This window comes from Cololabis saira, chromosome 22, assembly GCF_033807715.1.
Source record: "Cololabis saira isolate AMF1-May2022 chromosome 22, fColSai1.1, whole genome shotgun sequence".
Lineage (NCBI taxonomy): Eukaryota > Metazoa > Chordata > Actinopteri > Beloniformes > Belonidae > Cololabis > Cololabis saira.
In genome coordinates, this window is record NC_084608.1 from 12,909,560 (window position 1) to 12,930,437 (window position 20,878).

General features: G+C 38.9%; 1 protein-coding gene across 6 annotated transcripts in view; it reads left to right on the forward strand.

Moving 5' to 3' along the window:
• The window catches only part of ctnnd2a (catenin (cadherin-associated protein), delta 2a), a 312,351-nt gene that overhangs the window by 233,499 nt on the left and 57,974 nt on the right, over positions 1 to 20,878 (forward strand). For all 6 annotated transcript variants that reach the window (XM_061713369.1, XM_061713373.1, XM_061713370.1 and 3 more), the window contains exons 14-15: positions 4,080 to 4,293; positions 17,743 to 17,929. In XM_061713369.1, coding sequence (XP_061569353.1) covers positions 4,080 to 4,293; positions 17,743 to 17,929 — 401 coding nt within the window. The remainder of the gene's footprint in view (positions 1 to 4,079; positions 4,294 to 17,742; positions 17,930 to 20,878) is intronic.

Sequence of the window (20,878 nt, forward strand, 5' to 3'; positions counted from 1 at the left end):
GAAAAGTTGTTGGGCCCGCGCGGGTGTCGCCCTGTTGGGGGGTTCCCTCTCTCCGGGCCCGTCTCCGGTCCCCCCCGCTGCCTCTGCGGCGGGGCGCTCCTCTGGTCCTGGAAGGCCGCTTTTGTGGGGGCGGGTGCGCCTGCCCGCGTCAGCGGCCGGGCCGGCTCTGTCTCTCCGGGCAGGCTGGCTTCTCGCCGGGTGGGGGTCGTTGGCCTGGAAGGTGAGGGCCTCCTGGCCACATATCTGGCCCGGACCGGGTGGCCGGGGTTCGCCTGGGTGGTGGTCCGCCGCTGCGGGATCCCTGGCTGCCGCTTCCATTATAGTGCATAGTAGCAGAGAAATATCTAAAACATGCAGGAAAGCGGGCCAGAATTGGACAACCCTGACCTAAGCCAATCTGCAGTTTTCCTATTAGAGAGAAGATGTTTCCCCTCGGAAATTGTCCAAACAACCAATTCATGTGGAGGCTTTCTTTAAATTGGACTGTCATTAACTTTAACATTTAACATGTTAAATAAGTCAGTGGAGTCGGGAATATAGCCATTGGGTTTTTTTGCAGTTGTTCTGCATAATAAACGTTTAGTTGAATTGGCTGGAAACTTAATTCATTGAACGAAGTTGCTCCAGATCAACAAATTAAACATATTAATTTAGCAGCACCTTATCAATCTTAGAATTAAAAGAGGGTGTAATTTCTGTTTCACATGACTGTGCATTTGTTTGGACTACAAGGAGTATGTTTGAAATCGAATTATTTTACAGATCATTTATTTGCAATTATTTGTGGAAATATTCCAAGTTAAATGCTTGAGATTCAGGATCCCAATAATTCTGCCCAGCACTGTAAAAGCAAACAAAGATGTGGGGTCACATCTTGCTGTTCTCTGCCAACACATTTCCATGATAACAACAAACTACCTCCAGTGTGGGGCTGATTAATGCTGATTTCCCGTATGTGGTGGCTGTAAATGTAATTTACCACAATCCCAGGTGTCGGTGTGAGTCTGCATATCTCGCCTCCTCCTTTTATGGCAGCAGCACCGCTGATTCTGAAAAATCTTGTTGTCACATCTGTTAACTATTACAAGAAAATGCTGTCCCTACCAATACCCATGGTCAATGCTGAATAGCAGGAGACAAATATCAATGTTTGACTGCTAATCTTCTTTGCATGGAATAGAAAAATAGATGCAAGTGTTTTAGGTAGGTGAAAAGCAATACAAAGAAACAGCAGGATGGCTTCCATGGAATAAGAGATTTAACCAGGCACAAACAAAACAGAAAAGGGTAAAGGTGTCGGAAACAATAGATGTTATGGGAGGCAGAGAGAGGCCGGGAGGTGCAGAGGTGAAGAGTGTGGGACAAAGGACATGCTGCACATAAGGTGAAGGAAACAGTGGCCAATCCAAACAACGTCATCCACCTTTCATTGCATCCCATAATCCATTTAAATTAAACAGATAAGCAGTCATATTTGCTGATAAAACTCTATTGTGTTAAACACCTTAATTCTTTACTTGCACTCACCATTCCCCGATGCTCTATGTTAGAGGAAGCCTGCTTATGAAGTTAACTTTGAAAAACTGACATAGTTCTGGCCGACTAAGAAAGAGTGGAGGAGAGAAAGACAGGTGCTCTCTGTGTGCCACGCGCTAGTTGCCTTATCCATGTTCCCACTAGTCTCCTGGTGATCACAGCAGCCTGTTTCTAGTAATTAGTACAATACCCCTGTAGATTGGACCAAACAGCTCTTTGACTTCCTGAGGTTGATAGCGATCCCTGCAGTGGGGAAGTGATGTGGGAGTGGTTTCGTGAGCATGTCATAGGGAGAAGGCAATATGTGAAGTGTCAGTGGAGGGAAGGCATATTTGTAACATCCGACTGGCTTGAATGTGAAGCCTACTGGGTTAATAGTCCTGACTGTTTTGTTTCCTCTTAACAGATTGCTTGTATCTCTTAATGTGCGTATTTATGCATGTTTTTGTGTAAATCTACTTATCAAAGTCAGAATTAATCATGTATTACAAGCCACTTGTTGATAAGACACACATACCAGTTTAAAAGATGGGAAGCAATTTCTTATACAATTTGCAACTAACCAGTCATTCATGAGCCTCTCGGGTTAGTTTTTTGGTGGCAGACATAGAGGTCACATGACGCTTAGGCTACGTTCACACTGCAGTTCCCAAGTGACCCAAATCCGATGTTTTGCTCATATGTGACTCAGATCCGATTTGTTTATGACAGTGTGAACAGCACAAGTCACACGGAATCCGATCTTTTCAAATCGCTTCCATATGTGGTTCTAAATCGGATACAGGTCTGATGTTTTGCAATGCGACCTCAGTGTGATTAGCCAGGTCGGAATTAATGCGACTTCGACGTCACACGCAGAGCCCTGAGCCGCGGGGGAGAGACACGGGAGACGGCGGGGGTCGCCTCCGGGTCGCCTCCGCCTCTCCTCCTCCCCTCCCCGCACTCAACTCTTTTTCTTTCTCAACTCCTGCTGAATTTAAGCATATTACTAAATAAAGAAGCTAAGGATTCAAATCAGCGAAGCGGTCGTGGTTGCATAACCTGCCCGTTTTACAACGAGCTGGACCGTAGCTCCGTAGCTCTGCTCCCCGGAGAGCGGAGCTGACACTCCGGGGTGCGGAGCTACCTTTAAGCCTGAATTATGGTTCCGCGTTAAATCGACGCAGAGCCTACGCCGTAGGATACGGCGTAGGGTACACGGCACGGTGCCCGTCGGCGCGTTCCTTACGCCGTAGGCCCTGCGTTGGTGTAACGCGGAACCATAAATCAGCCTTTAGCCCAACATACGGCGTGCTGCGTGTGACGTCTTTGTTATTGTTCCTCTGCGCATGCGGGTCAGTTCAGGGCCGCGATGCGTTCAGACTCGAGTCTGATATAGGACACATTTTAAAAGATAATGTGAAAAGCCACACAAAAAAATCGGATATGGGAAAAAATCGGAATTGAGCAAGGCCTGCAGTGTGAACGTAGTCTTAGTCTCTGCTAAATGCACAGATAGCAGCATCCCGTTTTGTCTCTCCACACCAACAGAATGTCCAAGTCACTTTTGTTGGTGTCATTTCTGTCATTCATAGTCATTGAGTCTCTTATCTTCCAGAAAACCTACCTTGGACTACAGATGGTACTAGTAGTCTTTGTTTGCTCTGGAGCTTCAGTGAGCTTGGGTAATAGAGTACAAACATACTCTCCTAGTCCTGAAAAATACTGATTGCATTGTTTCTGCATCTGGATCTTCCAGAGAGGAGTGAACCCCACTGTCGCCTGCTGCAGTGCAGGATAGTGGAGTTGGAGTGAATCTGCAGGCTGTGACTCATTGGAGAAGAAAGTGAATAACATACAGGGCTGTTATGACAGCCCGGCTAGCCTGGAGGTATTACACAGGACCAACTAGGACAAGCTCGTATGCTCGATTAATTTAAATAGATTAACAGCGCTTTTCTAACTCAAGACCCAGTTGTGCTCACCTCTAAAATGTTGAAAGTTAAAAATGTCCATAATAACAGGCTTATTGAGTTGTAAGCTCTATGTATGAAGCATATAGTGTGAAGGAAATGTTCCAAAAGAGTATTAAGAAAGGACAAGCAGGCATGAGAAAGTTAGAAATGTGAAGAAGCTGGGTGAAACGGAAGAAATATACTTAAATAAACTTTTTTTTTTAATAGCTAGATTTCCCTCCCTTGTCACAGTTTTAATAAAAACAGCCATTAGCTGTGTTGTGGTATGCTTAATTAGCCCACATTGGGTTGTTAATCTGATCGGTGCAGAAGTCAGATACTGGAAATTACAGTACACGCACATATACACAGTACATGCTGAACAGATACATAAACAGTCACTGCATAGACATGCAGTAAAAGCAGGATATTCACCAATAACATTGTCTCCACTTGCATGTTAAATTTAGATTGTAGTTTGAGTGTTTTTTATGTTCGCCTGCTCCTTATTGTAGTGTATTTCTTGAATGAATCACATTACCGTATGTTTTAGTCAAAAAGGAGGAAATCATAGATAAAGATCATTGATTTGGTTTCTCTGATGTTCAGATACGTAAACAGGGAGGCATCCAGCTGTTGGTTGATCTACTGGACCACAGGATGAGTGAGGTTCACCGCAGCGCCTGTGGGGCCTTGAGGAACCTGGTTTACGGCAAGGCCAACGACGAGAACAAAGTGACTCTGAAGAACTGCGGGGGGATTCCTGCCTTGGTCCGTCTGCTGAGGAAAACTGGAGATGTGGAAGTAAAAGAACTTGTTACAGGTACCCTTTCTGTGACAGACTTTTACTTTACTTCCTAACACTTATATTTCTAGAATAACTCTCTTTCAAGTTGAGGCTGTTTGTCTGTGAATGTGGACAATTTTGCACATTTAACTGCAGGAATCAAAAAAGCTGCTCCACATTGAATAAGGTTGATATTTCACTAGAATGATAATTCATCTTTGACATCCAATCATATTTCATACCAGTTAGTTTCCTGTATTTGTCTAACTATTGACTATTTGGAATTAAGTTGTGACTTGTCTTTGGATACACACAAACAAGCAGGGACACACTTTTACACAGACAGTGAATTGCGGTCTCAGATAGCAAAAGATGTTAAGTCAATGTAATATTACCAAAACATTCTTTAAAAAAGTTAACTATTGACTCAACATGAATCAAGGTTGTTCATCCTCAGCACAGTGAAATCTTTAAGATTTTCACATTCCAACTAAGTTTTATTTAATAATAATTCAGTTCTCCAACACACTCCAAGGCATGACTTCTAGCAAGAATGCAGAGGAGGCAGCAACTGGAACAATGCTTGTGAACATTTCTCCTCAGGGCTGCGTTGTTGTTTGTCCACTTCTTCTTCCTTTTTCTTTCACTGTGTCTCTTTATTCCTTTAACTTTTTTATGGGTATTTTTTGTTTTGTGGATGTTTTTCTTTCTTCAAGAGACTTTTTATGCATTAGAAAATGCATTTAGTCTGAAAAAATGTGACCATGTTTGCCTCACACTCAAGTCCTTACCAGCAAGTATAGTCTTTTTTTTCTTATAAAAGCTGGCCAATGTTGTTTTAACCTTGAGGGCATGGAAAGCTACAAGTTTACTTGCACAAACTGAGATCAGCAGCCCACACACACAGATTTCAAAATACATACACTTGCATGTAGCCACATATTGATAAATATATGTGGGCAAAAGTATGGATTGAATTTTAACACCAACAGAAACTCGGACACATCCTCACACATACAGATAGCTCAAGACATAAATCCCTAAATTTTGACAGTTATATTTGAAATGTGTCTTTCCCCTAACCAGAACAAAAAAAATCTGCATCTCTTTCTTTATCAAAAATCATAGAGAATAAGACACTCACACACAAACCATATCCACATAAGCACAATATGCAGTTAGTTATGGAAAACTCTGTAAAGGTTTTTCGTGTTTCCTTTAGTTTATTATGGTGACGGATATTGTTCTGTCTGACTATTCTTGTGTTTTCTTTGAGAATTTTATTATTGTCAACAGAAGCTTCCAGGCAGAGCTCATCAAGACACGGTACATAGGTGAAAATACCCATAAAATTCAGATCCACTCCTGCACTCACCTTCAGTTAATGAGCTTGTGGATAAATTCAGTGGTAAAATTATTAGTATTATCGCTACCATTGCTCCCACCAACGTGAAGGTGATCACTGCTAAAAAGAAACCTCCCTGGAGAAATGCTACCCGGGTCAGAGCTGAAAAAAGAGAATCGCTGAATGCAGGCGGCGGAAAACTAAATTACAGATTTCATTATTACATTTATAAAGAGAGACTGAGCATACATAATACGGAGCTGAGGAATGCAAGGTAATCATATTTCTCTGATATCACTGCCAAAAACAACAACAATGCACGCATTTTGTTCATTACTGTTGACAGGCTAACAAATCCCCCTGAGTCAGTGGACCCTGAACTTCTATCCAGCCGTGCCTGCAATGAGTTTGTCTCTTTCTTTACTGACAAAATGTAGAAAATCAGACAGTCTGTGCTCCTATGCTAGACGTAGGATATGTGCCACCTCTGTGTCCAATGAGGGAAACCATGACACGATTCTGTCCAATCACTCATAAGAACCTGGATGACTGAATTCCACCACTTGCTGCCTTGATACTCTGCCAACAGGGTTTTTTAAAAGTGTTACACATTGTATGGCCTCAGATCTTCTAGACATTGTAAATACATCGCTGCTTTCAGGTATCTTTCCTCAGTGCCTAAAAACAGCCGTCATTAAGCACTTTAAAAAAGGAGTAGTCTAAATAGGTCACTTATGAACAGCTCTAGGCCCGTATCAAACCTGCCCTTTCTTCCAGTAAAATCGTGGAAAAAGCTGTATTTCAACAGCTTTATAACCTCCTGACACTAAATGACGGTTTTGACCTGAGACAGCTCTAGTAAAGGTCCTTAATGACATCCGCTCCAATACGGACAGTGGGAACATTTCAGTCTTCGTCTTACTGGATCTCAGTGCTGCATTCAACACCATTGACCATATTGATAGAACATATCGAAGATTAAAGGACTGATGTCTCAGCAGGACTTACAAAAACTTGTCCGGGCTTTTATCTTCAGTAAACTACACTGTAATGCTGTTCTCACGGCTCTCCCTAAAAAAATCCATCAAACAGCTGCTGCCCGAGTCCTCACTAAGACCAAGAGACGTGACCAACTCCAATTCTTAGATCTTTACACAGACCTTTCCTGTCTGTCACAGAATAGATGTTAACATCTTGCTGTAGGTTTATAAATCTCTGAATGGTCTCGGGTCAAAATACATCTGATACAAAAATATATTATGAACCAACCAGAATCCTCAGGTCATAAGGGTCACGCCTACTTTCTGTACCCAGAGTTAGACCCAAACAGAGTGAGGCATCATTCAGCTTTTAGGCTCCTCACCTTGGAACAAACTCCCAGAATGCATCAGGATGGCTGAAACGCTTGCTTTACAGTAAGTCAAGGTTGAAAACATTTTTATTTACTGCTGCATTTCAGTAATCTACCATAATACACTACAACCTTTATATCTTGCATCTTATTTGTTTAATTATTTTAACTTATGTCTGTATTTCTTTCATTTCTGCTTTTAAACTCTTTTACTTTTGAATGCATTTAAAAAATATATATTTTTATGTAAAGCATCTTGAATTGTTTTGTAAATGAAATGTACTATACAAATAAACGTGCCTTCCCTGCCTTAAATGTGCTTCTGTAGATGTGAGATAGGAGTGCATTAGTTAGGGTTAAATAACAGGATGCTTTTGCATTAAAGCAATTCAGGATCTTAGAATGAATTAAAAGAAAAGGAGGAAAAACTTTCTCCAATATGGAAACACTGAGCAGGAACCAGGAATAGGAGAAAACTGCTACTGCTAACATAGATTAAACAGTTAAATGAACTAGTGGTGCTTATTGTGAAATTATGCTGTGACTATTGATCACTTAGATAATTAATTCATATTCAACCATTTCATATTTTGATTCGTTATTAGTCAGATAAACAGAGAATAACACAATTCTAAAGGCATGAACAAGACACTTCTAAGTAACTTGATACACGTCTTGTTTTAATCATTCAGAAACTAAAAATTGATTTCATGCAGACCACGTCAGATAAATAATTGATTTGATGAGTGGACAGTGGGCACGCAACCTTCTGCTAAGAATACATGTCGATTAGTTACACTTGTTGAAAATAAAAGATTAATTTTGCACTGACTCTCAGTGGGATGATTCTGAAAACTACTTTATATATTCTCAATATATAAATCTATAAAAGTACAATGTGAATTATCTGTTGGTCTTTACTATAACTGTACAAATATTCTTTATGAATTAAAGAATTATTGCCTCACACGGGGCACCAAAATATAAACATTTAGCATATTTGTTGATAAAGAAGTATTGATAACTGTCTCCTTTTAGTATCACTTGTGATTCCATGGGAAATAAAATCAATGAGTTTATCAATCCCTGATTAATCTAAGACTGCCAATGCCGATCTAAACAAATACACAAAAATTAAGAAAAAAAATGCACAGCTGTCTTTTTTGTCCTGGATATCAGCTGTTATGCTGCCAAAAGTCTGTATTTAATATTATCGCAACTGCCTACATACGTAGGAGGAAAGTAATTATGAGCTATTATAAGAAAAATCTGAAGCTGTTTTCTTTTTTTTCGACTAGTTTTCTGCCCGTTTTCACTCCTGAGCATACCCAGACAGCATAGACAACCATATTGACATGCATTTAGGCTGATGTTATGTGGATAGAGCTTTTCCAGCATGGAGTTTGTTTTGAAACAGAGTTTTTGAAAAGAACATGAACCAGTGAAAATGTAGCCCAGCTTCTGAATTGTGACCTGACATTTGGATAGTCTTCCTTTTATAATTGTGAAGTAAAGCGGATGTCTGAACCCTGCAAGTCCGGTGACCATTTGTATGCACCATTTTGTGCATACTGGTGAAATCGTCCTTTTCTCATGTTTGAAAAGACTCAGATGAACAAAGGAGTATCCACACCCTTGTTCACTGGTAGAAAACATTACATTTGTCCAGTGTTTAATTCCAAGGTGTGTTTTGTTTTGTCACTTGACTTTTAATTATTCATATTGAGTCTGTTGTGCTACAAATGCGGCATAAATATGGCATTTTCTGCTTATTTGTATATACTTGGATGGACAAAAAGTCCTTTCATTATAATAAAAGTGAGTGGAGTGCATTCAGTGTATGCTGAAATACAGCTCAGTCAAACCTGAACACTGCAACAGCTGGTGAACAATAATAGAAAGAAAATAAAAGACTGAATGACTACGTTTACATGCAGTCAAAATTCGGGTTACGGTCAATATTCCGGTTACTGAAACATTCGGAATAATCTGTTTACATGCGTGAGCAAACAGGGTTCTCCCTGTATACATGGTAATTGTAATCATTTGGGATATCTGGATCAAACCAGCGACGCACGAAGAACGTTATGACGAAATTCCCGTCATTTCCGCTTCTTCTTCCTGTATCCAAATCCAAAACAACAACAATAACAGCAGCACAGCAGATAATGAACAGCCCAGTAGAAGTCGTTTTGTTTCTCGGCCCTGTAGTTCGCCTTTTTCAGCGTCTTCCAGCGGTGCTTGATCTGGTCTGGTGTTCGTACAAATCCTGCTTTGCGCAACTTTTCGCTCACCTTTTTGTAAATCTTGCTATCCCAGTACTTTCTACCGTCTACAAATGCCAAAATGTTCATATCTTTCATTACATTTATTAAGTGTCTCCTCCATGTCTTGTGTTTCTCCGTGTTTATAAGGACTTCCTGGACTCAAAAGACCAAGATTCCTTGCGAAAAAACATGCGCAGAAAACAAATTCATGTTCCTTTTAATGGGGATATCCCGTTAGACGTTTACATGACCAAATATTCGGGTTTTAAAAGGAGTAACCCAGGGGTCATATTCGGGTTTTTAAAAACCTGAATATGAGCAAATTCCGGTTATTCAAAGGGGTTATTGGTGTTTACATGGCCGTGCAAAACCGGGTTATTGCTAATATTCCGGTTAGAAAAGGGTTATTGACTGCATGTAAACGTAGTCAATCTTTATTTGTTAAGTTAGCTTCTGCTTTCACATGTTCCGTGCGCTGAAATACTACTTCATATGATATTTTGAGCATTGACTTTTTGTGGTCGTCTCACACAGACAGACACACACTGTGAAATTTGATCTTCCCCTCAACCTTTTCCTGGCTCTTCCTGTCTTTGCCCTTATCTGTCTGGCTCCCATCTGCCGCAGGCTGTGTGATTCTGTGTCATGCATGACTCTGCACCGTTGTCTGTTTATTCTGGCATTTAGCATTAAATTCGACATTTCAAATGCTTTCATGTCAGTACAACCATATTTTAAAGTCTGTCTTAATATGCCTCATGGAACAGCCTGATAATGATGATGACTGCATAAAACTATCTAATTAGTCAGTGATTCTATTGAGTTTGTGTTTTATGTATTTTCCGTCACAAACTGAGAAAATGGTTAGATTTATTTCAATATACAATTTCTGCTTCATGTCGTATTGATTGGTGACATGATTCTACCCATTCAATTCGGTTTTAATTAAATAAGCTTCATTTGCTGTGGTGATTCACTGCAATGCTTGTTCAATATAGATTCCTTTAAACACATGTTCTTAAACTAAAAGCCTGCAAATGAGCATAACCAGAAAACAACACATGCAGAGCACTGGCAAGATGACTGACGAGAGGTTGAAATCATAGGTTGAAAATATTTATGTATATTTCAACTTTCAATCTTTTTTAAACTGAACTTTAGTCATTTACTGAGCACGTGTTTGAGGAAAAAGGGACCTGTTTAGTCCATGAATGTGTAGAAACACGTTCATGATAATACTGTCACAATATGCTGCAAAAGAGTTAATGAGTGTTATAAATGGCAGTGTCTGTGTTTGTGTCTATGCCCTGTTGTAGCAGGAAGAAAATGGGTCTATTACCGCGACAAATTGTATTCTACTCAGTGTCCGACCTTCAATGCCAGTTGTTAGATGAATGATTTGAAAGCAAGCAATTGCAGTGTCTGTTAGCGGTTCATTGGGGTAGTGCCGCACACTCAGATGCCACCAGTAGACATTGTCCTTAACTGTTGGACTCATAAGCGGTTGTACTTGAGTCAAATTAATCCATCTCCTCATGGCCGCTCCAATTCAGTCAGCTGTCAAAAGAGCATTTCCCTCTTCTACGTGATTTAACAATCTGCCAGTGTCTGCGGAAATGAGATGGGGCACATGTTTTTGGTGACCGGTAAAACCTTTCCGCAACAATTTACCCTATCTACCTGTCGGTTCTGAAGTTTAAATTTAGACTAGCTTTATTGGCTTCTGGGGCTTCATTGTGAGATAGATAGCGCAAGGCCAAGGCTTCCTGGCCTGTCAATCAAAGTCTGGTCGATGCAGTGTTTGAGTGTCAATAGGAGATGCTATCCTGACTAGTGGGCTCACCTTGATGCAGTGGACCATGGCTGCAGGTGCTGCTGTATATTCTTAAATCATTGTTGTGCTAAAAATAACTTGCGGAAGACAGCCATGAAAAAAAAAAGACAGCAATTGTTTGAACCATCTAGTTTTTAATAATGAAATGCTTTGATTGCTCTGTGTTATTAACTGCTTGGTATTCATTTTTTCATTTTTTCTTTCCTTTTTTTGTAATATTTGATATGGCATATGATATTAGTCCAAAGCAGTATGGTGGAGGTAGATTTATTTGAATCTCACAGTTTGTTTGTCATTTTGTAGGTAAGATTTCACAAAAACTGAATTGCATCAGAGTTGTCGGAAAAGGGACGTGCGACAATGTCTCAACAAATAATAATTTGGTTCTTTTCTGTTGACATAGTTGTTTGCAGAACTCCAGAAAACATTCATCTTAATATGTCCACTTTTAGAAGACTGAGTCTCAAAATGGAACAAAAGAACACAGCTATGTTATTTATTGAAGCTGCATGTTTCTGGGGTCTTTTGTTGTCATTCTGCTGTTCTGGGGTCATGTTACCTGCCAACCAAAATGTGCACTCATACTGCTGCTCTGTCATGAACAAATCTATATTTCTTTGTTACTTCAGTGCCCACAAAACCTCTCTGTCCTAGTCTTGCTGCTCTCCGTGCTGTTGTATTGTTCTGTATTTGTAGATATCCCAATTGCTGCATTTACATTTTTGGACACCCTGGTAATAAAGAAATAAAGTCTACTGCCTCAGCATCAAGAGTTTACCCACCACAAATGTGCAAATATTTTATAATCCTGAGGTCAAGACAGCGTGTGTTAACCTCACCCGAATTGTTCTACAAATGTAACATTCTCTTTTTCATTGACAGATTTCTGTAGACATATTGGCAATGTAATTTGTCATCTCTGGCTTTATTCTTTGCCAGGTTCTGACCCACTGGCTACCTAATTCACACTGAGCTTCAGAGATGAAAGTTGTTTAATAAAACATCACCACTTGAGGCCTAACAGGTCTCACTCCCCCCCTTACCAGTCATACGCTCATTTATTCATGAATTCATGCAATCATCTCCAAACCACCCAAGCTCCTAGGAAACTGTCTGTCAAGTGTCTATGGAGAACTAGTCAGAGGAGGCAGGCTAAAAGAGAAAGACAAAGGGAGAGAAAAGGAGAATTCACAGGCGAACAGACACAGAGGCTTCAGCATGACGTCATTGTCTTTCGGTCACAAGATTTTATATCCTTAAGGACACCAGGTTTAGCGAAGCATTACAGATCTGTGTTTCTAGAGCAGGCAAGTCTGTGTCAGCCTATCAATTGTTGAATATTCAGCAGTCACAGACACAGACATTGTCCTTGCCCCAAAAAAAATAAAAAAAATAGAAATTTAGCAGCCTATTCCTTTGTGTGAATGTTTGTCCTTATAGCCCTATTTCTCTTTTGTTTCCATATTCTAGCATTTGCTCTGTTGGGATCTCAGGCATATCTTGCAACACCTTCTTTCCAAACCAGCACACAGGTTTTGTTGGCTCATCAGAGAAAACAGTTTTTGTGGCTTTGCAATCATATTCCGACAACGAGCAGCACTTGAGACACAGCAAAACGGCGATGGACAAAAAAAGATGAAGGCACTGAGGTTTATAACTGAAGTGTTTTGCTCAATATTTTGCCAGTGTGTTTATTTTTCAGCTTGTTCTGAAAAGTCTGCATGGTTAAAGGAGGACTAAAAGGATAGAAAGATGTGTTGTGAAGCAAGCTGATTAGAAAAAGTGAAGGCAAAAGTCACCACACTCATCTCACACAGATACAGAGTCACTTCAAGTACTTGATTGCTGCCAAACACCAAGGTCACAGAGTTTTTCATGTCTTCAATGTTTCTTTTTCTCTCTCTCAAACACACACACACCCACTACCATCACTCTCACATTATTTTTTCTAGTTTCTTTTTCTTTAACTTCTCTAATAGAGCGTTTTAGCTTCCTGTCTTGGTTGGATAGTTTTATACTTGATTAGACTTTACTTTTGTCTGCATTTGGAACATGTTCTCTGCGTAAATTTGTACATTTTGTGCTGACATGAGCGCTGTCCCAATGTAAAACGGAATTCCGTCTTTGTTTGCACAAGCAAACTGATACTCCACCATGTCAATAAGATGGCAAAAATTGATCATGTGAAGAGTTCAGTATTCAACATTTCTGATGATTTTGAAGGCAGCATCCATGTACTTGCAGTGTACTTTGCCAAGACAGGTCCTCAATGTGAATTCACTTATTTACTCAAAACAACAAGTATAGCTGTGCAAGTATTTGAAAAGTACTGAACTGCATGGAAAAATGGTCATTTCATGTGTATATTTTTTAAATAATGCTCTGCAGTCTGAAAGAATGAAACAGTCTGCCAGATTGCCATCATGAGCAGAAAGAAGTCGGTAAATTTAGACATAAGACACAGCCAAAAGCCGTCTTCTCAGTCAAACTGGATCTGGTGTTGGTACGGCACCGGTTAGATTTGAGACAACAATAAACACATAAAAGGTGAACTTTCTCTTTTTATGTGACTGTACGTGGATGTCATATCTCAGTGTTTTATCTTGAAGACATAAACAAATCTGTTTATGTTTTTGGCGTAATGGAAAATCCTGTATGACTGATGACAAGAAAAGTAACCGAATCAATTTAGTCTGAAACTAAATCTGGAAAACCTAAGAACATTTAAAAACTGTGCGTACGCTGTTGAAGTGGAAGTGTTATGGATGAGTGTTTACGCTCATTAACAGCAGTTTTCTTCTTCTTTTGTCTGCTTTTAACTTTTTTTCTGATAAGCTTTGATGTTATTCTTATTTCCTCGCTGTCCTTTCCTTTATTTTTCTTGCCCTCATACCCCCTCACATCTGTTTATGGATTAACATCATGACTGACACTTGTGCAGTAATAGTGTAAGGCATCACGTCTGGCATTTCTTTGCTGCCTTTGCAAAATTGGCTCTTAGACAAGACTTTAAGCCTCCAAAGCAGCTTTTCAGTGAAGTGAGGTTTAATTCATATCATCTCTGACAGTCTTTACTGACAATGTTTACTGTATCCACCTTTTTAGGATAATTACTTTTCTTACAGACCGTATATATTCCTGACAGTTACTGAGCAAACCTGGTGTACGTCTCAAAATGTTATTCTTTTCTGTTTTGTGTTGTGCATCTTTCTTTTTTTTCAACACAAGAAGGCCAGAGATACAGCTACAGAGGATCCTCCATAGATCCCCGTTCAGTATTATTGGAATTTCAGACTGCTATACATATACAACATTGTTTTATTTACGCTCAGTCTGACATGTCTAAAGCAAAAACTGTTTTTATTCATAATGACTTATGAAAACAGGGCATCTTTCAGAATTCTAAGATGTCACAAAGACATGTCTGTGCTGTTTTCTGCTGTGCATGCGATGAGTTATGGTCATGCATTATTTGTTTGATACATCTGCAGTTAAATGACACTTGGCATGTTGATCCTGCAGCATCGGGACTCTGACTCCAAATGCATAAGGGATGGTGACCTTCAGCTCAGCAGCATTTTTTATGTGCTACTTTAAAGTTTTTGTTCATTTTTTTTTCTTTATATATATCATAACCTTCTCCAGGCCTCCTCCCCTCTTGTTCTCATGACATTTCTGTCTTTCATCTCTAACTCTCTGTGTTTCACTGATTTTACGTCATGTATTGTTACTATTTTGAGTTTGTGTCTCTTGCAGCTTGCTCCCTGGGCAGGGATAATCAGTGTGACAGCATGGACTTACTAACATATTAAGAATGCAAAAATGTTGATGAGCCTGCATGTGTTTGTGGTTTGCATGTGTTTGAGTGCGTCAAAGCTGACCAACAAGGCTAGAGCTGTCACCCGTTTGAAAAGAGGCATCTGGTCTTCCATCTGACAAGTAGAAGGAAAACTGTGTGTGAATGCACACACGGGTGTACCCATACTGATCATGATTAAGTGCTACTGAAGCATTTGTATGACTGGAAATGTGTTCTTTTGCAGTGTACGCTTATGTGCCCCCAAGCACTAAATGTATTCAGTGTAGGCAAATCTTAGCAGCTACTATTTTATTTTGGTTATGAAAAAAAGCCTCCAAGCTCCAAGCATAGATGAACCTTGCCCATGTGGACCAGCCCCCTTACACACGATTCAATTCAGAGAGAAACATTATCCAACTGCCTCATTTTGGAAGCTAACCAATAATAACAGATTAACGGCAAACTGAGAGAAGTGGAGGCCAAACATGTTGCCCCCAGAGCACACAGAGAAATAAAAGATTTAGGCTGTATGATCTGACAGACCCACATCATTTTGAGTCACAATCAAAGTAAAATGACTATTGTGGGACTTGATCAATGTGAATATAGATCAAGGTTGCATCATTTTGGACCTTTAATTAAAACCCATAAAACCACTGATCAGTGTGGTTCCAAGTGTGGCCTCCTAATTATACTTTGATATACCCTTATTCCCTCCAAGGACATGCTGTTTCTAGTTTACCTTTGTTTAGTCCCACCAAAGAAAATTGGGAAGAAAAAGGTTTAGAAAGTATCAGAGTGAATGAGACAGAGTGTCCCTGTAGAAAAGGGTGAGACATGGTACTGCAGAAAAGCTGCTGCATGATATTTTTCTGAGCAGTCTGCATGGGAATAAATTACAATATATTAGAAAGACGGCACAGAGCAGAGTTAACAGGAATAAATTAAGCAAATGAATAAGACAACAAACTATGAAATAACAGGAAGTAAAATTAACTGAGGTGCAGAAAGAATTTAATTTCAAGTTAAATCTAAATGGCACTATAACTCACCACCACAACAAAATATATGGAAAAAGAAAAGACAATGTGAGCTCAGCAACACGAGCACAACAAATCCCACAAACCAAGACGGGTACCACTGTTCAGTCATCATGTACTTTCTGCGTGGCTTACGTTTCATGTAAAGATATGTGTCTGTTTAATTTTCTGTGCTACGTTATCGATAGCTGCTCATCAGTTAGAGTATAAAGGATGAAGCTTTAAAGGTTCTCACAATAAAATGGCTTTTGTATCCAATTAGATCCCTGTTAAAACTTTAAGAGGCAGTGACATGTGTGGATTAAGGCCCTGTCCCAATACTCCCCCTACCCCTAGTTTTCATCCCTACCCCTAAAATTTGAGCGTTCCCGTGAGGGTAGTGGTGTCCCAATTCCTCTTTCCACCTAGGGGTAGTAAAGAAAACTAGTGTAGTGGCTATGAATCTGTCCCTACGGAGCGAGTGTTTTCCGATGCACACTAGCTGATCTAGGGACAGAAACATTTCCCAGAATGCTTTTCGTCGTCATTTGCGGACTGAATCAAAACATTTCTTATTTTTTAGTGAATAAAATCAATATTTTGAGTTAGTTTCTGCATAAAAATGCGTTTTGATTACATTTCTAGCGAGAAATATATATTTTACTTTCATAATATTCACTCAGTGAATGTACATAATCACTCGTTTGCCCGTTTGCCGAAGATCACGCCAGAATGAAGGCTGATTTATGGTTCCGCGTTACACCAACGCAGAGGGCTCTGCGTCGATTTAACGCGGACCCATAAATCACCTCCGGAGCCGGCAGGCAGAAATCTCGAAATTTTCTGAGCAAATTTCTTAACAGGCGTAGCTACAACTGTTAGATTTCATTTATTAAACCAACATTTATCTTCCTAAATGATTTATTTCAGCGAGCGGTAATTCTCCACAGAGCTGCAGGTTTCTCCCCCGGGACGACGGCGCAGGTTGACCTGGCGATCACGTCTGTACTCTGGCTGATGCTGCTCCGAGCCGGCGGCTCTTCTCATCTCCAAAAACATCGGGTCAAATTTCTTAACAGGCGTTATTTGGATAAACTGAGCCTAGGTTGGGGATCTTAACGGTTACTTTTACGCCTGAAAAAATATTAAAACTTAATAAAGTGGCATATTAACAGCGCTACAGCTGAAATTAAAACAGCTTTTGGCTCTCAGCTTCCTGATTTTAGGGGTGGTGCTGAAAGTAGGGGTAGGGGGAGTATTGGGACAGGGTGGGAAGATTTCAAGTGCCCTAAGTATTGGGATTGGGCCTAAAGTTGCAAAAACACATTTCCAGCATGTTGAGGTGCATTGTAAACTTCCTGTAATTATTTTTTTAGATTTTTTTCAATACCAACCCTCTTGTTGAAATAATTAATTGATCACAATGAATAACACTGAATGATTAATGAAAACTGTTCAAATGTATCATTTTCATGAAATTACTTTAACACATTCCTAAGGACAGATTTTAGTTACTCCTAAGGGTCTCACTCTTAGAAACTTTATATTGATTGATATTTATTTGGGATTTTAGTCTGGTAAATTACGAAAATAAAGTATTTTGACAGAAGAACACAAGCAGTTTGATATTATATTATTTGATTTGAATGTGTAAGTAGGAACTTTCACTAACAAGATGCACAGAAATGTTTAGTTTTTGTTTGTTTTAACTTTTTATGCCCAGTAGAATTAAGAACCCATTCTAGAATATTTGAGTTTTAAAATAAATAATGAAATAATAATAAAAATAAAAATAAAATAAATAATTAGGGGTTATAAAATGACACATTTTTCTTAAAGTCTGTTTCTTTCTGATTGTTTGCATTTGCAGGTGTGCTGTGGAACCTGTCATCATGTGATGCACTGAAGATGCCAATCATCCAAGATGCTCTGGCAGTTCTGACTAATAGCGTCATCATACCCCACTCCAGCTGGGACTCCTCCCCCAATAACCATGAAGACCGCAAGCTCCACCTTCACACCTCTCAGGTGCTGCGCAACGCTACAGGCTGTCTCAGGTGAAGCAACGTTTTATCGTAACATTTTAGACAAGAGTTGAATTGAACTGAACTGAACCAAAAAAAGAAATATTACTATTGCACTATTAAGATTAGTTCATATATTTTTTCACAAGACAGTTATCTTGGTCTCAAATTAACTTTCCCAATGGCAACAAACCAAACCAAAGACCTGTGCAAGCGGGGGCTTGAACAGGTCTTTGGTTTTGATGTTCTCACTTGCACAATGTTGTGAAAATGTATTTTGTAATTAGAGCTTGAGACAATGAAGTAAATCCGGTTTGTTGATTATTGCGATTTGTTGAATTTCAGTTTTAGCAAATCAGTCATGATGTATTAACTATTTCTCAAACATACACACACTTTTTTAAATTGCCCCTTGCTTACAGTATATCTATGTGTGTATTCAGTATATGGTCAGTGAAAGCGAAGGGATTAAGTAGAATTCATGATTGTCCTGACCATAGTTTCGTTAACATTGACATTTTGATGTTGATTAATTTGTCAGATGCAAGCAATTAATTAAGTGCCCATTTATATCAGGGTACGCAAACTGGTCCAAATTGGCCCTTGCAATTTCCACAAGCTATGTAATTAAGTCTAACATAATTCACTGTCTGTAATGTTTTTGTTTTTTAATTTACTTATCTCTCTGCAGTCACTGTACATTATTTAGTTACAAAAAATAATTCCATCACCTTTTAAATGGGAAAACAAAAATGATGGTAAATGCAGCTCCATATATTTCAAAGCATAGTTTTCTAAAGTATGTAGATTAAACGTATTCAGACAAGAGTATTTCTAAATTGAAAAATAACATCAGAATGTAATTAATTATAAACTTTGTACCCGCTACAGACACATTGTCACGCGTTCGCTTTCTAGGCATAAAGTCAGTCCCATTTTGTTAACAAATAAGTTATGTCAGTAAAAGTAACTTTACACAGGGTTGTGTTGTTTGACTTTGGTCAGATCTAGAGGAGAAGGCTAAAACTGATGCCAACATGTAATCTTTGTAGAGTGCAAAAACACACAACTCTTCCTGTGATTCATATTTGGAATGCAGCTGGAAATTTGGCTCGTGGCATTTGTTGCATGTTTGTTTGTCCATTTGTTGTTAGCACAGATAAATAACACCTGGTCCCTGATCCCATCCGTTTGCGTTCATCAAAGTGCACACACTGTAACACCACACCCACAGCAACAACTGAAGAAAATAACTCATGTCCACTAGGATGTCTCTCTTTGAGTTGTGTGTTCAGTCAGCCACCAACAGACTGTGGATCAAAACTCCTCTGCCGTGTTCCTTTCTTGCTGATTCAAAAGGTTATCCACAGTTTTTCTATAGTTTATTTATTTATTTATTTATTTATTTATTTAAAAGGGACAACGCACATTGATTGACATGAGTTCATCACGTAAATGTGCCAGATTTAGCCATACAGGCTAATTTACATCTGCAGTCCCTGGCAGGTTGATGGCATATGTAAAAACACACACTAAAACCTTAAAGTATAAGTCTTAATAGTCTCTCGATAGTATTTCAAAGCCTTTCTTACAATATGACAAAGAGATTTTTGAAAGATATCTTATAAACAGGTGTGTGAAACGGTGTATATGTGAACTCCAGTTTGTTCTTGGAGTTCATGAACTCATCACTACTGAGGAATACATGACTCAAGTTTGGATACAGGATATGGAAGCATATGAGGGACTATATTCAAATTAAAATGCATTTGCGGACCGACAAGGTACAGTAATATTACCGGATTTTGCCACAAATATGACTTTTGGTCACTATTTTGCGGGCAGAGCATGAAAAAGAAAAAGCAATGTCCTCTTTGTTTTCTTTTTGATTATGACATAAAATATGCAGCGTAAAGAATAAAATTAAAATGCAATTCGGATTATATATTATCAATTTTATTTTTGACTCAAATAATGCAGCTACATTCTTAAAATGAAAAGGCATTTCTGCAAATGCATTTTAATTTTCAAATTTTAGATTTAAAATTGAATATTGGGAACTATTTGCTGAGGCATGATTTGAAAATTAAATCTCAAACGTCTTTTTCTTTTTAATTTGAATTAAGTACAAGAATAAGCAGGGTTGAATACGAAAATTAAAATGCAAATCGGATTATATATTATCAATTTCATTTTTGACTCAAACAATGCGGGCACATTCTTAAAATGAAAAAGCATTTCCGCAAATGCATTTTAAGTTGAATATTGTCCCTCATATGCTTCCATAACAGGACTGCGATTCAATTGATGATGAATAATAGATCACTATATCTTTGCAAAAGCTCCTTTTTTATATATTAGACTATGTGTCCAGTCTAAATGACATTCTTTCAAATTAGTTGGACTGCTGACTTTACTTACTCCTTACTCCATCTCTCAGGAGTCTGCTTTATAGTATTCAGCTACCACTTAAACCAGTCCAGTGTGCAACCATTCATGCAAGAACCAAGCTGCCCAGTCTCATTGCTTGATCCAAAACTTGTCTGTTTTGATATTTGATTTCATCTGAAATATGCTTTCCTACAAAGAAATGTAAAAACTGTAATACAAAGGAAGTGGCAAGGGAGAATAATCTCTCAGAGAAGCAGGCTTGTATCAGTAGTCAACATCCAGTAAGTACAATTGACTTCAGTGTAACACGGTATCGGCAGGAAGACAAAGCAATATACTGTTAGTGGCTCAGAAAACAGATAATTATTGCTTCTTGATGTTCTTTCAGTTGTTTATCTTAAAACTGAATAGCTTACCCTTAACATTTACGGTTAAGCTATCATCTGTTGCTTGTGCCATCTGTAGAGTTCTTATTTTTTGGTTAAGTTTATTTTTCTGTAACTTACAAAAGTGTCAGTACTTTGTTTGTGCAGGGGAAGATAGATGATTCTGTTGCTGCACTGTACGATGCTGTGAAGTTGCAGATCAAAT